Source organism: Myodes glareolus, chromosome 17 (genome assembly GCF_982192425.1).
Source record: "Myodes glareolus chromosome 17, mMyoGla1.1, whole genome shotgun sequence".
NCBI classification, from domain to species: domain Eukaryota; kingdom Metazoa; phylum Chordata; class Mammalia; order Rodentia; family Cricetidae; genus Myodes; species Myodes glareolus.
Window position 1 is genome coordinate 61,395,838 of NC_142042.1, and position 11,916 is coordinate 61,407,753.

The following is an 11,916-nucleotide window of genomic DNA, read 5'->3' on the forward strand; positions in this document are numbered from 1 at the left end:
TCCAGGGGAGAAGCTGGCATATGGGAACATCCTGTGCCAAGAAAGCAAGGGTGGGGAAGAAGGCCAGGACCGGACCCGGCTTCCTAATAGTTCAGGTCACTGGAGAGAAGGGAGCTGAGAAGGATGGGGACCAGCCAGAGATTTATGTAACATCTCAAGACACAGACAGGCAGCGAAGGCTCTGCAGCCCACATGCATCTGCTCTAGAATCTGAAAATTGCTTTGGTTATTTTTTCCGGGCCCCTTGGCCTGATGTTTCACTGAGCCCTAGCTCCTGTCTGATGCCATGCAGAGAGCCCAGTGTCTTGCACACCAGGGATGCTCTAGAATCTGTAGATCCTGGGAGGAGGGAGATGAGGCAAAGTCATGGATTTCTTCTGCCTCGGGAGCCAGAATCTAGCGTTCAGTTCCTCCTTACAGTGCCGGCAATTGAGCTAGAGCCCCTTTTGACTGCTAGGCCAACAGCTCTACCACTAAGCCACACCCCCAGCCCCTACTTAAAACTATGTAAATCAGGTGGGGATGTGAGGATTAGCTGATCAAGACCAGCCTCAGGCTCCGTAGTAAGTCTGAAAGCAGCCTAGGCTGTGTAAGACCACGTCACAAAAAAATAAATAAAAAAAAATAAAAAAAATTCAGTCCAAACCATTCTTCTATGCCCAGCCAAGTTCCCCAAAGCTCCCGTGGGTTAATTTCCTCGGCTGTGTCCGCACACTGGTACATTTTGCTTCCTCATATAGCCTGCATTTTCTCACTTTTTTCATCGCCTTTTAAAGAGGACAGTACCAAACTGAGATGGCGAGATGGGAAAGGGACAGTTTGGGAAGTGCGCTGTGTGTACTAACTCTAAAAGGTAAAGCGGGGTCAGAAAACCTACATTCTAATTCATGTAACAGTAGCGTGTCAATTTGAGCATGTCATTTGGTCCGCGGTGCCCGACTGATCATTTTCCAAGGGATAATATTCTCATTCTATATGCCTTACAAAATGGTACTCAACATTTTTAAGTGTCAAAATAAGACTGTTTTGAAAGGAGAAAGTTCTGTGTCCACCTGAAAGAGAAATCAATTAGTATGGATAATGAGACTCTTACAGGACTGGGAAGGAGGGAGGGTCTGGGGTCCTTTCCTGATTGCAAAAAAAAAAAAGCCCAAACATCGTCCACGCCTCCAACCACAAACTTCCAACACTTCTTCTTGAACGTTTCTGGAAATGGATTATTTCCCCTGCTCTGTGCCAGGGATCTTTACGTATTTCGTGGTGGTTGTGTTACCACACACCAGGTAACACCAGGTTTATTAGCGTTTTGTCTGGTAGTAATTGGCCCTGGAAGAAAACACTTGGATCCTCCCGGGGCTTTCAGCTCACCCTACTCCATTTACCCGATAGGGGATCGGAGACCGCGGAGTGGTGAGGAAAGCCGTCCTCAAACTTGGGCTCCCGCCCGGCCCCGCCACAAACTCGGGACTCAGAAGGGCTCGCGGGCCTCCCCGCCGCTGCACGCGTGTTTCCCGCAGGCCTCGCGGGGCGCTCCCGGTCGCCCGGGAGTCGGTCGAGCCTGGTGCCTCCCGGAGCCCCGCAAGCCCAAGCCGGTTGGTCCGAGGCGGCCGGTCTCCCGCGGCGCCTCCGCTCCGTCCCGCTCGCCACGCCTCGGGCCCGCCCCCATCGCCGCGCCTCCCGGTTATCCGCTCGCGCCTCCGCCGGGTGCCGGGTCGGAAACAAAGGCGGGGGGCGGGGAGCGCACGGCGGCGGCGGCGGCGGCGGCGCCACGGTCCGCCCTTCATTCGGAGCCCGCGACGTCAGCGGCGGCGGCCAGGGCCCGTGCGGCGGGGGCGGGCATGGGCGGCGGGGGCAGCGGGGGCCCGGCCTGCGGGTAGCGCGAGCCGCCGGCGAGCGAGCAGCGGGCGCGGCCGCCGGATCCCGCCATGAAGAAGAGCGGCTCCGGCAAGCGGGTGAGTGCGCGGCGCGCGGACAATGGGGCCGGGGCCGGGCGGGGGCGGGGGGAGGCCGCGGGGACCCGGCTGAGCCGCCGCTCCCCCTACTCGCCCCGGCAGGGGCCTCCGGATGGAAACCATCATTCCGCGGCACCCGAGAAGGTCGGCTGGGTCCGGAAATTCTGCGGGAAAGGTATTTTCAGGGAGATTTGGAAAAACCGCTATGTGGTGCTCAAAGGCGACCAGCTCTACGTCTCCGAGAAGGAGGTAGGCGCCCTTGCCCATCCCGACCCGGTCCCCGCGGCGGCTAGTTCTCCGGCTTGCCCCGCCTCCCTCTCTGCAAGTTCAGGGGTCGCAAAAGTCCTGTATCTGCAGAGAAAAGTCACCCCCGAGTGACTTTACCTGAGTGGGAGTTAGGACTTTACTTCGTTAATGTGCCTTTGCGGACCCCTTTCTCAGAAGTTCTGAACGTCCGCTGCCTCTTACCCTAGTCTGGCCCCATGAAATACGGGATTTTTTTTTTTAATTTTCTGTTGAAACACACTGGTCATCTTGTCCCTCGCCCCTTCCTTCCTTTCCCACCCAGCCCACCACCCTTTCCGTTCCTGTCTGTAGCAGGGGGCATATGTAGGTCCCCTGAGTCGCAAGTCACCCTCAATCATAGAAAAAACGCAATCAGGAGTCAGTCTCTGGGACCTGCTGTCCAGTAGCTGTGAATGCCGGGTTTTTGTAGGAGCCAGTGTCCTGAACCAGGCCTCTTCCTCACCTTCCCCTCCACTTAAAGAGAAAAAGAAAGAAAGAAAACAAAACAAGGAACTCATATTATACCCTGCCCACCTTTATCTGTGGAGTAGGGAATGGAGTTAGGACCGAGCGCCTGTGGGTATGTGCGCGCGCGCGGCTTTGATTCTGTAGTTGAGCATGAAACCACAGCCCACACTGGGTCAGACTCTAAAGGCAGATCGTGGAATCCAGACCCCCTTCCCTTTTGTAAAGCCCTAACTCTTGACTCAATACCAGGAGTGCCGAAAAGCTGAACTTGCTTCCCCTGACTTCCTATAGAGCATGATAGACTGTGTCCCCTTTAGACCGCCCCCTTCCTGCCTTGACTGTGTTCCCTCACCCAGAACGGACTGGCGACTGGCGAGTCCTCTAACCTCTTCTGCTTTCCGCGCTAGACATGCATTCTGCCGTTCTATTCGGGTAAATAAATCCTTTTATGGTGTTGAAGCAGACACACTTGCAGCCCAAGAGAAGTACTCATCCAAAAACTGTCTGCTGAGACAAGGAGAGAGAACTAAACAGCACTGAGCCCGCCAGGCCCCTCTTGAAGGGGCCTGAACAGAGATCAGTTGGAGAGTCTTAGGAGCGAGCTGCGGGAAGACTTGAAGGAGAGTTTGCTTTGAAGGGTCGCTGCTACCTAGTCCCAGATCCTACGGAGAGCTCTCACCTCAATTTTCTTGCTTTCCACTCTGGTTTTATTTATTTAAACAAGCTGCAGCAAGTGTCACAGTGTAGCTGTCTCCTTCACAATGCCAGGAAACCAGCGAGCAATCCGGAAAGGCTTCCTACATATCGGGAAACCGGAGGGCAGTGAAAGGCTAAAGAAACTAAACAAGGCCTCTGTTTTTGGCTTCTGTTTGTCCAAAAGGCAGAACCTGGGGACAGAAGTGCATGGTTAGTTGGTTAATTAGCTTATGTGTGTTTGAAGATGGAATACAGGGCAGAGAGACCATAGGGTGACCTCAGAGTGTCTGCTGTCCTCTGAGTCAGGAGCATCTGACTAATCCTGGGGCCAGATGCCCCCTCCTGGGGAGGGCATTGGAGAAGAGGGGGGAACTGCACCTACTCTTGACCCTTCTTCAGAACCAAGTCCATGGTCCAGTCGGCCTGGGCTAAGGGTGAACCTGCCAAAAGACACCGTTTATTCTGCCTATAAACAAAACAGTAGATGTAAACAAACCAATAGATTGAAGATGTAAAAACCCAAAGCAAAATATAATTGCAGTTTACATGCTGATGCAAAAAAGAAAAACGCCCGTAACCATTTCATGGTTTCTGTTGGTGTTTCTTGGGAAAGCAAGGTCTCCCCAACTTCCTCCACTAGAGAAGCCCTTTGGTTGTGGATCATTCCCTACTCTCCAAGGGCATCCTTTAAAGCAGCTGAGGTGTCTTCTGATCAACGGCCAGATGTAGGAACAGAGCCACACCTTAGGGTGACTTCGTGGTAGGGGAAGTTAGGTTGAAAGCAATACTTAGGATACTTAGTCCATGTGGGCCTGGAGAAAGAAGGGTTCATTTGGAAGATGTAGTTGTAAACGAGACGTTAGGAGTTTGCCATGAGGAAGACACTGAATACAGTTCAGAACTATTCACAGGAACCCTGCCAGGGGGTCTGTCTTTCCTGGGCACTGCCTCACCCCATTGCCTCCCCGAACCCATCCTAACCTCTGTCAACACCTCCTGCTCCCACAGTGCCTTATCAGCCATGACCAAGCCAGGAGTGCTCCCTCCCTCCCTCCCCTCAGGAAGACAGAAGTGAGTCCTTTTCCTTGCTGCACACACCCAGCTCTTTCCTCTCCAGGCCTTCTGGACTCCACTGATAGTCTCTCTGGGGAAGGAGCCAGAGAGGTCCCACAGCCCAGCGTGGGTTCCTGTGAATTGTTCTCGAACATTCCTGTGGCACCTTGTCCCATGACCACCATAATGTTTAAGGCCTCTTAGTCACTTCCCAGCCAAAAGCCCGCGAGCCCTAAAACAGGGAGAATCCTTGAGAGCCGAGCCTTGCCAGACCATTGGAGCCAGATGAATGTGCCCTTCGCTGCCCCACAGTACAGATGATGGGCGGTCAACTACAGGCTGGTAGAGGGCTGCCAAGGGAACCCTGGGGCTGCCTAGACACATTTGCTCAATTTCCACTTTTTCCCGGGAAATATGACCGACTCGTTCCTGGCATAGTCCCAACTAAGCAGAAGAGGGTGGCTGGCCCACTGGTCAGAAAAAATCTCCTATAATGTCCTACTTTAGAGAAAGAGCAGGTGGGAAGGGACGCCCTTGGGAATCATAATATTCCCTGAGGCCAGAGGCAGATGCCGGCTGCCCTTTTCACCTTCCCCTGGACGGTTAGTGACCACTCAGGATGATCGGAGCAGCCTGTTCACCGTGTCCCTTTAAGGGCTTGTAAAACTGTGTCCTTCATAAACAGAGGGAGGGTCATAGGTAGAGGGAGACCCTGGGATGGTGGCTTGGAAGGCAAGGGATTAAACAGAGCCCACACAAGGACTCGGCCTTAGTCCTATCCCACGTCCACACCTGGGGTGGGGCAGCTTCCACCGTCATCCTCCCCTTCCCTCAGGAGGAGAAGCAGAGTAATTTTAACCTGTCATACCCCAAACCTCCCCTAGGTAAAGGATGAGAAAAATATCCAAGAGGTGTTTGACCTGACCGACTATGAGAAGTGCGAAGAACTCCGGAAATCCAAGAGCAGAAGCAAGAAAAACCACAGCAAGTTCACCTTGGCCCGATGCAAGCAGCCAGGCACCATGGTGGGTCTGCGGCCTGGCGGGCTGGGCAGGGCCGCAAGACCCAGAACAGCCCCCAGAATCGTTCTCCTTCTGGCTTTTATTATTATTATTATTATTGCATTTAATTTATTTGGTTTTCAAGACAGGGTTTCTCTGTAGCTTTGGGGCCTGTCCTGGAACTAGCTCTTATAGACCTGCCTGGCCTCAAACTCACAGAAATCCGCCTGCCTCTGCCTCCCAGGTTGGCTTTTATTATTTAACTGGAGAATATTCTGTCCATTCCCTTCCTTCCAGGCAGGCCAGCTCTGTGAACTTATTCATCCATAAAGATATTTCTCTCCCTACCCCTCTTTTCCCCTGTACATACACATGTATTCTCTTGGAAGAAAAGTTATTTATTGGTTCCTGTGCCCTAATGGGTGGTTGAAGTTCACGGGAACCCAGGGAAGCCGTGCTTGTCACATTCCGTGTTGTCTGACATGTAAAGACCTTTAATACCTCAGCTTTGCCACACCTCCCCAATGGTCTGCAGTATCGCGTTCAAATCCAGTGACACTCTTGACTCTTCCTCGATCATTTCTAAGAAAACCTGTGCATTTTGCAGGGACAAATGCTGGGTTTCTTTTGGTCATGATTCCAGATGCGGAACTTCTCTTTCCAGGAGTTGGGTGTGCGGGAATGAGACTATAATATCTTTTCCTTCGGGGGGTTATAATTTATGTGTAACTAGCTAAAGCAAGAATGTCTCCTCCCAGGCACCCAACCTGATCTTCCTGGCAGTGAGTCCTGAAGAGAAGGAGTCATGGATCAACGCCCTGAGCTCCGCTATCACCAGAGCCAAGAACCGCATCTTGGATGAGGTCAGGGGCTGTTGTGGGAAAGGGGCGCTGTGGCAGAACACAGGCCGTGACTCATAGAGGAGGGGTGTTTGTGGGGCCCCTTGAGTTCACCCCAACTCTACCTTCTCTGCTTCTTTAAAGGCCCTATTGTCACCCATGTTCTCTCCGAAGTCTTTTCTCTGCTCACCCCCTCTCCAGCTTCTTGATGCTTGAGCCAGCCTTGGGTCAGCGGCGTCCATAAATTCTTCTGCTTGGGGTCCTGCTCAGAAATAGTTGGTGGGGTGGGCTTATTTCCCAATTCAGGCACGTTAGGGGGCATCCAGTTGGGACAGAGACCTAAAGAAAACTTGTGACTGATGGAGCATCTCTTCAGGTCACCGTTGAGGAGGACAGCTACCTTGCCCACCCTACTCGAGACAGAGCAAAAATCCAACACTCCCGACGCCCTCCAACTCGGGGACACCTCATGGCTGTGGTATGTAAAGCTGCAAGAAAGTAAACATTGCACCCAGGGGCCAGCTCTGTGTCTGTCCATCTCAGCTGTGAACCAGCAGGGACATTTGTGGGAGTCCTCCTCATCTGAGGATCAAAGGCTCAGGCGGCCTGTCCACCCTACTGCCCTGCCTGATTTCCCAAATCAAAATGACTTACTCAGCACCTACCCTGAGTCAACATCTGTGTTCTCAGTAACGTCTGAGGAAATGAGAAATGCTCCTCAGCAGGGGACAAACGGAGGAGCTGAGTATGGTGGCCGGCCACCCTGGTGAGCTGGGGCCAGTGCTACATGCCCACAGCAAAGCCTCTCCTGAATGAAGGGGTGGGTTCTCTCAGAGCCTAGGGAGGGGCCGTCCCTGCAGGAGAAAGAACACAGGCCCATGGTCTCCAGAGCTGCCTAGCTGTAAAGGCTCTGTCAGAACCACACATGCAACAGCATAGGAAGTACTGACTTCCCTTTACGGCTGCTAAATTGCAGTATTTAGAAATAAGAAGGTCTGTGACCAGGCAAGAATTCAGAGTTCAGATATCAGAGCAGGCTAAGGTGTGTGGCCAAAAGAACATGGGTACCTTACTGTGAATCGCGGGCCATCCCATGTGATGTTTAAGAGTTCCCAGTATGGAAGCAGACACTTCCCAGGAAGCTTGTAGCAGAGCAGAGAACCCAGACAGTATGCAGGGGTAGGTAAGGAACAGAAGAACAAAAGAAAGAACTTCAAATCGTCATCAAAGGACTCCGAAATAGCACAGCTGAGGGGCTCAGCCGGGAGTGGAGGGAAGGGGCCCCAGCTGGCAGTCATCATTCGGGGGCTGATGTGGGTCCCCTTCTTTCACACTGTCCTTCCCAGGCTTCCACCTCTACCTCAGATGGGATGCTGACGTTAGACCTGATCCAAGAAGAAGACCCTTCCCCTGAGGAGCCGGCCTCTTGTGCTGAGAACTTTCGGGTGGATCTGGACAAGTCTGTAGCCCAACTAGCCGGCAGTCGACGAAGAGCCGACTCCGACCGAATCCAGCCCTCTTCACACCGGGCCAGCAGCCTTTCTCGGCCTTGGGAAAAGCCAGACAAGGGAGCCACCTATACCCCACAAGCCCCGAAGAAGTTGCCCTCTACAGAGAAGGGCCGCTGTGCCTCCCTGGAGGAGATCCTATCCCAGAGGGACACTGCCCCAGCCCGCCCCCTCCACCTTCGAGCTGAGGAATCCCCAGCCCCCGTTCCCTCCCAGCCGGGGCAGCTGTCCCGGATCCAGGACCTGGTAGCAAGGAAACTGGAGAAGACTCAGGAGCTGCTGGCAGAGGTTCAGGGACTGGGAGATGGCAAGCGAAAGGCCAAGGACCCCCCACAGTCTCCACCCGACTCAGAGTCAGAGCAACTGCTGCTGGAGACAGAGAGGCTGCTGGGAGAGGCTTCATCCAACTGGAGCCAGGCAAAGAAGGTGCTACAGGAAGTCAGGGAGCTGAGAGACCTGTACAGACAGATGGACCTGCAGACCCCCGACTCCCACCTCAGACAGGCCTCCCAGCACAGTCAATACCGGAAGAGCCTGATGTGAAGGAGGGGGGTCAGGTCTGGAATTTGGGGTGCACAGACTCTATATCTCCAAATGTTGCAGGATAGAGCTTTTTTTTTTTTTATTTACCTCAATCAAAAAAAAAAAAAATCAAACTCACTGCTCTTGCTGATGCCTGGTCCACTACGGCCTTTCCCTGCCGACTCCCCTAGACAACTCCCAGGTCAGATGGGAGAAGGTGAGCCCTGAGGCCCAAGTCAGGAGCTCTCCCTCACTGTGTGCATGTCACCTGCTCCAGGGGACAGCAGCTGATACACACAGAGCGTGGGCTGGGTTAGAGTGGGCGGGGCAGCCTTTCCTCAGATGTCCCATTCCAGGTTCTTACTCTGAGGGTGAAATTTCAGCTGTGTAACTTGAGTTCTAGGGACACGGGGGCCAGTGCCACCTGTCCATGCCATAAGAGAAGTGAAATTTACCCCAGCCCTGAGGAGGATCTGTGGAAATAACCCTGGCCTCTCATCATGGGGGGGGGGGTAGGGGGGCTGAGACTGTGGGTCAGTGGTCTATTGCCTAGTGCACTACGGAAACAAGACTAAGCTGCCTCGGTTTCTTATCCGAGGGTCTTCCTTCACTTTCCACCAAGGAGTCAAGATTCAAACTTGAATAGATGGAAGCAGCTTGATCCTCTGCCTGGGGCGGAGCAGCTCAGGAGTGGGGAGCAGCTGACCCTGTGGAAGAGCTGACCTAAGAGTAAAACTGCCTTGTGATGGCGGCTGTGTGGGAAGGAGGGGAAGCCAGACTGGCCCCAGCTTCCTCTTTCTGCTAAGCAAGGGTTCTTCCTTCCACCCAGCCTCCTCTGTCCTCCACCCTCCACACAGCACAGCTCAGAACAACTCTCCCCACACCGCCTCCTGCCTGACTTCCTCAGGCTGGCCTGTGGCAGGTCCCCCACCGCATTCAGTCTGTTAATTGTAATGGTAAGGCCTAGCATAGGGAAAGCAAGATCAGGATGATTTGAGATAAGGACACAGAGCCTCTCATACCTGTCACACAAGGGATTAAAACCACAGTGCTGTGTCCTCTGTCCTTGCTGCTCCTGAGGTCTCGCCCCTTGCAGCCGGTCCCAGAGCTTCACAGGCAGTGAGAGGAAAAAGAGGACCGGCTCAGGGGGCTGCTCAGGAGAGAATAAGGCCTTTGGGGAAACCCTCTGACCTCTGTTCTTCTGGGACATACCACCTTGTAAACAAGTGGGAATCATTCCAGTTGTGACTCCTGGAGATTTGAACTCAGGTCCTTACACAGCAAATGCTCCTACCACTGTGCCGTGTCCCAGCCCGCCGGAAGACGGGTCCCCCGTCATCAACGTGTTCTCCATACCTAGCCTGTAGTTACCTAGAAACAAGGACCCCACTTGAGCCAAGGACGGTACACCATGTACCGTATTACTGGACACCCAGCCTCTTCTGGGGGACAAAGTGGAGGAACCAGGCTTCCTGTGCCCTCAGAGGCTTCCCTTCCCACAGCTCTAGCCCCCGTCTTCAGAGCTGCCCATTGCCACGGATACTGAAAGTTGGGTTAAAATCACACACTTTATGCCTTCCCGTCTTTTCATTTTCTCTTTCTCCTCTTTCTTGCCGCCCCCACCTAATGAAGACAAAGACAAAACAAGAATGGCATGTGTGTCCCAACATGCCAATCATCTGTGGTACCCAGGGGAGGAACACACACACACACACACACACACACACACAGTCAGTGGCTCCCAGCTCCCCACCAAGTGCTCTAGCATCCAGACTCTACAGTGCTAAAATGAAACCACAGGGGTCTGGATTCAAGTTCTGACTTCTGGTTAATCGGCCCTGGGCAAAGCAGGCCTGATGAGTGTCTGGTTCCTCTGCAGACGACAGAGGTGTTGAGTGGGGAAGAACAGCCAGTGGCCTCTGCTTGTCCCACCGTCGTCCGTTGGTGGCTTCCGAGGCTGCTGTACTAGTTTGGCTCAATGAGGAGTGAGCAGCAGATTCAGGTGGCCAGAGCACAGCTTGAATGAGGCAAAGGACCCAGAGCCAATCAGGGCCACTCTACTTCACATCCTTCAATGGGCCGCAGGCCATGCCCACCCCTCCCTTCGGAGGAGGGCATGCGAGGTACCTTCAGCTCTGTGCTGAAGACAGCTGTAAAGAGGGAAGGGTGCGATTCCTGTCCGCAACCGTTCCAGAGCTTAACACAAAGACATGTTTCACACTAGAGAAGCAACCTAAATTCTACGCTTGTGGGCGGCTGCCAGCAAGCATTCTGCTCATGTGAAAATGTTTTGAACCGAGCCACCATGTCAGGATGCTGTCCTAACCTCCCTCCCGGCCCCTCTCCACTCTCTTCCTGTATTATCCCTCTTCCTTTCTCCAGTCCCCATGTGTGGAGGAGAAGGGAAGAGTCTCTCTGGCTGCATAGGGTCGCCTTCTCCTGCGAAGCTGCTGACAGACGTCTCCAGGATGTTTATTTTCAGTCCCTTCCCAACAACAGCCTATCTCTGTCTTCTTACCCAAGTGAACTGGAGAGGGAAACTCCTCTGGGAGGCCGGGGACAGGGAGAGGGGGAATCCAGGACACAGAGGTAAGCCAGGGTGATGAGTAGGCAGGTAAATTGGAGAACCAGATGTTTACATCATACTTAACGATATTCCCCTCCGCTTTTCCTGCTTCTCAGGAGGGTCGGAGAGAGCCGGTGAAGGTACAGTCTATGGCTTCCACCATTAGGAAGGATGTCTGGGGTTGGTCTGGAAAGCTAATGAGTTAATTTGCATATGATTTCCACAGCATAGCTGTAAGTTGTCTAGGGTAAAAAGAAAGGGGTGGAGCGGAGCCCAGGTTTCTCGACCCGCCCCCAACTCCAGCCCTCACAAACTGCTCCTAAGCCTAGAACTGTGAACTCAGGGCCAAGCCTTGTCCCAGTCCCCAGTCAGTGCCCCAAACACTCTGCCAACAGTAACTGTGCCCCCTTCTCCCTAGAAACACATCCCAAAGAATCTATCTCAACCTCCGAGGCAAGCAGCCCTTCTGCAACCTTTGAAGCCTGGTACCATGTTCTCTCCTCCCTCCCCACGCTGGGTTTCTTTTTCTGCTTTTCTCCCACCTCCCAGTCTCCCAACAACAACAGCCAATCCCCAGCCTGCTCTAGAGCCACACCATATATGGAGAGGTTGGAAGGAAACCCGAGTAAAAGCGGGAGCAAGCGATCACACACACAGAGAGAGAGAAAGAGAGAGAGAGAGAGAGAGAGAGAGAGAGAGAGAATTTGAGCGCTTTTCTGCACGTGACCCTGTGTTTCTCTGCGTATACCACGAGTCCCACTGTCCCCTGTCCCTGGTTCACCCCACCCATACCCCCATACCAAAAAAACCCAAAAAACCCAGGACTGTGTTTGCTCCTTTTTCCCACCTTTATTCTCGCCCCAGGAGGCAATCGCTCCAACTGGTTGCCTCTGACCTAGATTCATTCCCCGCACTAATTACTAGCCTATCGTGATCTAACAAACACCTAACTTAGCACAGCTGAGACCCTCCAGGTCAATTAGTGCAGTCCAGTTCCGCTTGGGAACCGAGGGATGGAGTCCGAGA

At 53.4% G+C, this 11,916-nt stretch overlaps 1 protein-coding gene across 1 annotated transcript; it reads left to right on the forward strand.

Annotated features, from left to right (window-relative positions):
- The first annotated feature begins 1,799 nt into the window (after positions 1-1,799).
- Positions 1,800-8,462, forward strand: Plekho1 (pleckstrin homology domain containing O1). Its single transcript, XM_085678075.2, has 6 exons — positions 1,800-1,952; positions 2,055-2,201; positions 5,339-5,479; positions 6,214-6,318; positions 6,671-6,772; positions 7,641-8,462. Exons 1-6 carry the CDS (start codon positions 1,926-1,928, stop codon positions 8,343-8,345), a joined length of 1,227 nt encoding a protein of 408 aa, XP_085534201.1. The 5' UTR covers positions 1,800-1,925; the 3' UTR covers positions 8,346-8,462.
- The last annotated feature ends 3,454 nt before the right edge of the window (positions 8,463-11,916 follow it).

Excerpts from the sequence above, each read along its gene's own strand:
- Plekho1 (XM_085678075.2), top strand. The coding sequence starts at position 1,926 with ATGAAGAAGAGCGGCTCCGGCAAGCGG. Across the intron at positions 2,202-5,338 it reads TCTACGTCTCCGAGAAGGAG|GTAAAGGATGAGAAAAATAT; the intron begins GTAGGCGCCCTT and ends AACCTCCCCTAG. Across the intron at positions 5,480-6,213 it reads GCAAGCAGCCAGGCACCATG|GCACCCAACCTGATCTTCCT; the intron begins GTGGGTCTGCGG and ends GTCTCCTCCCAG.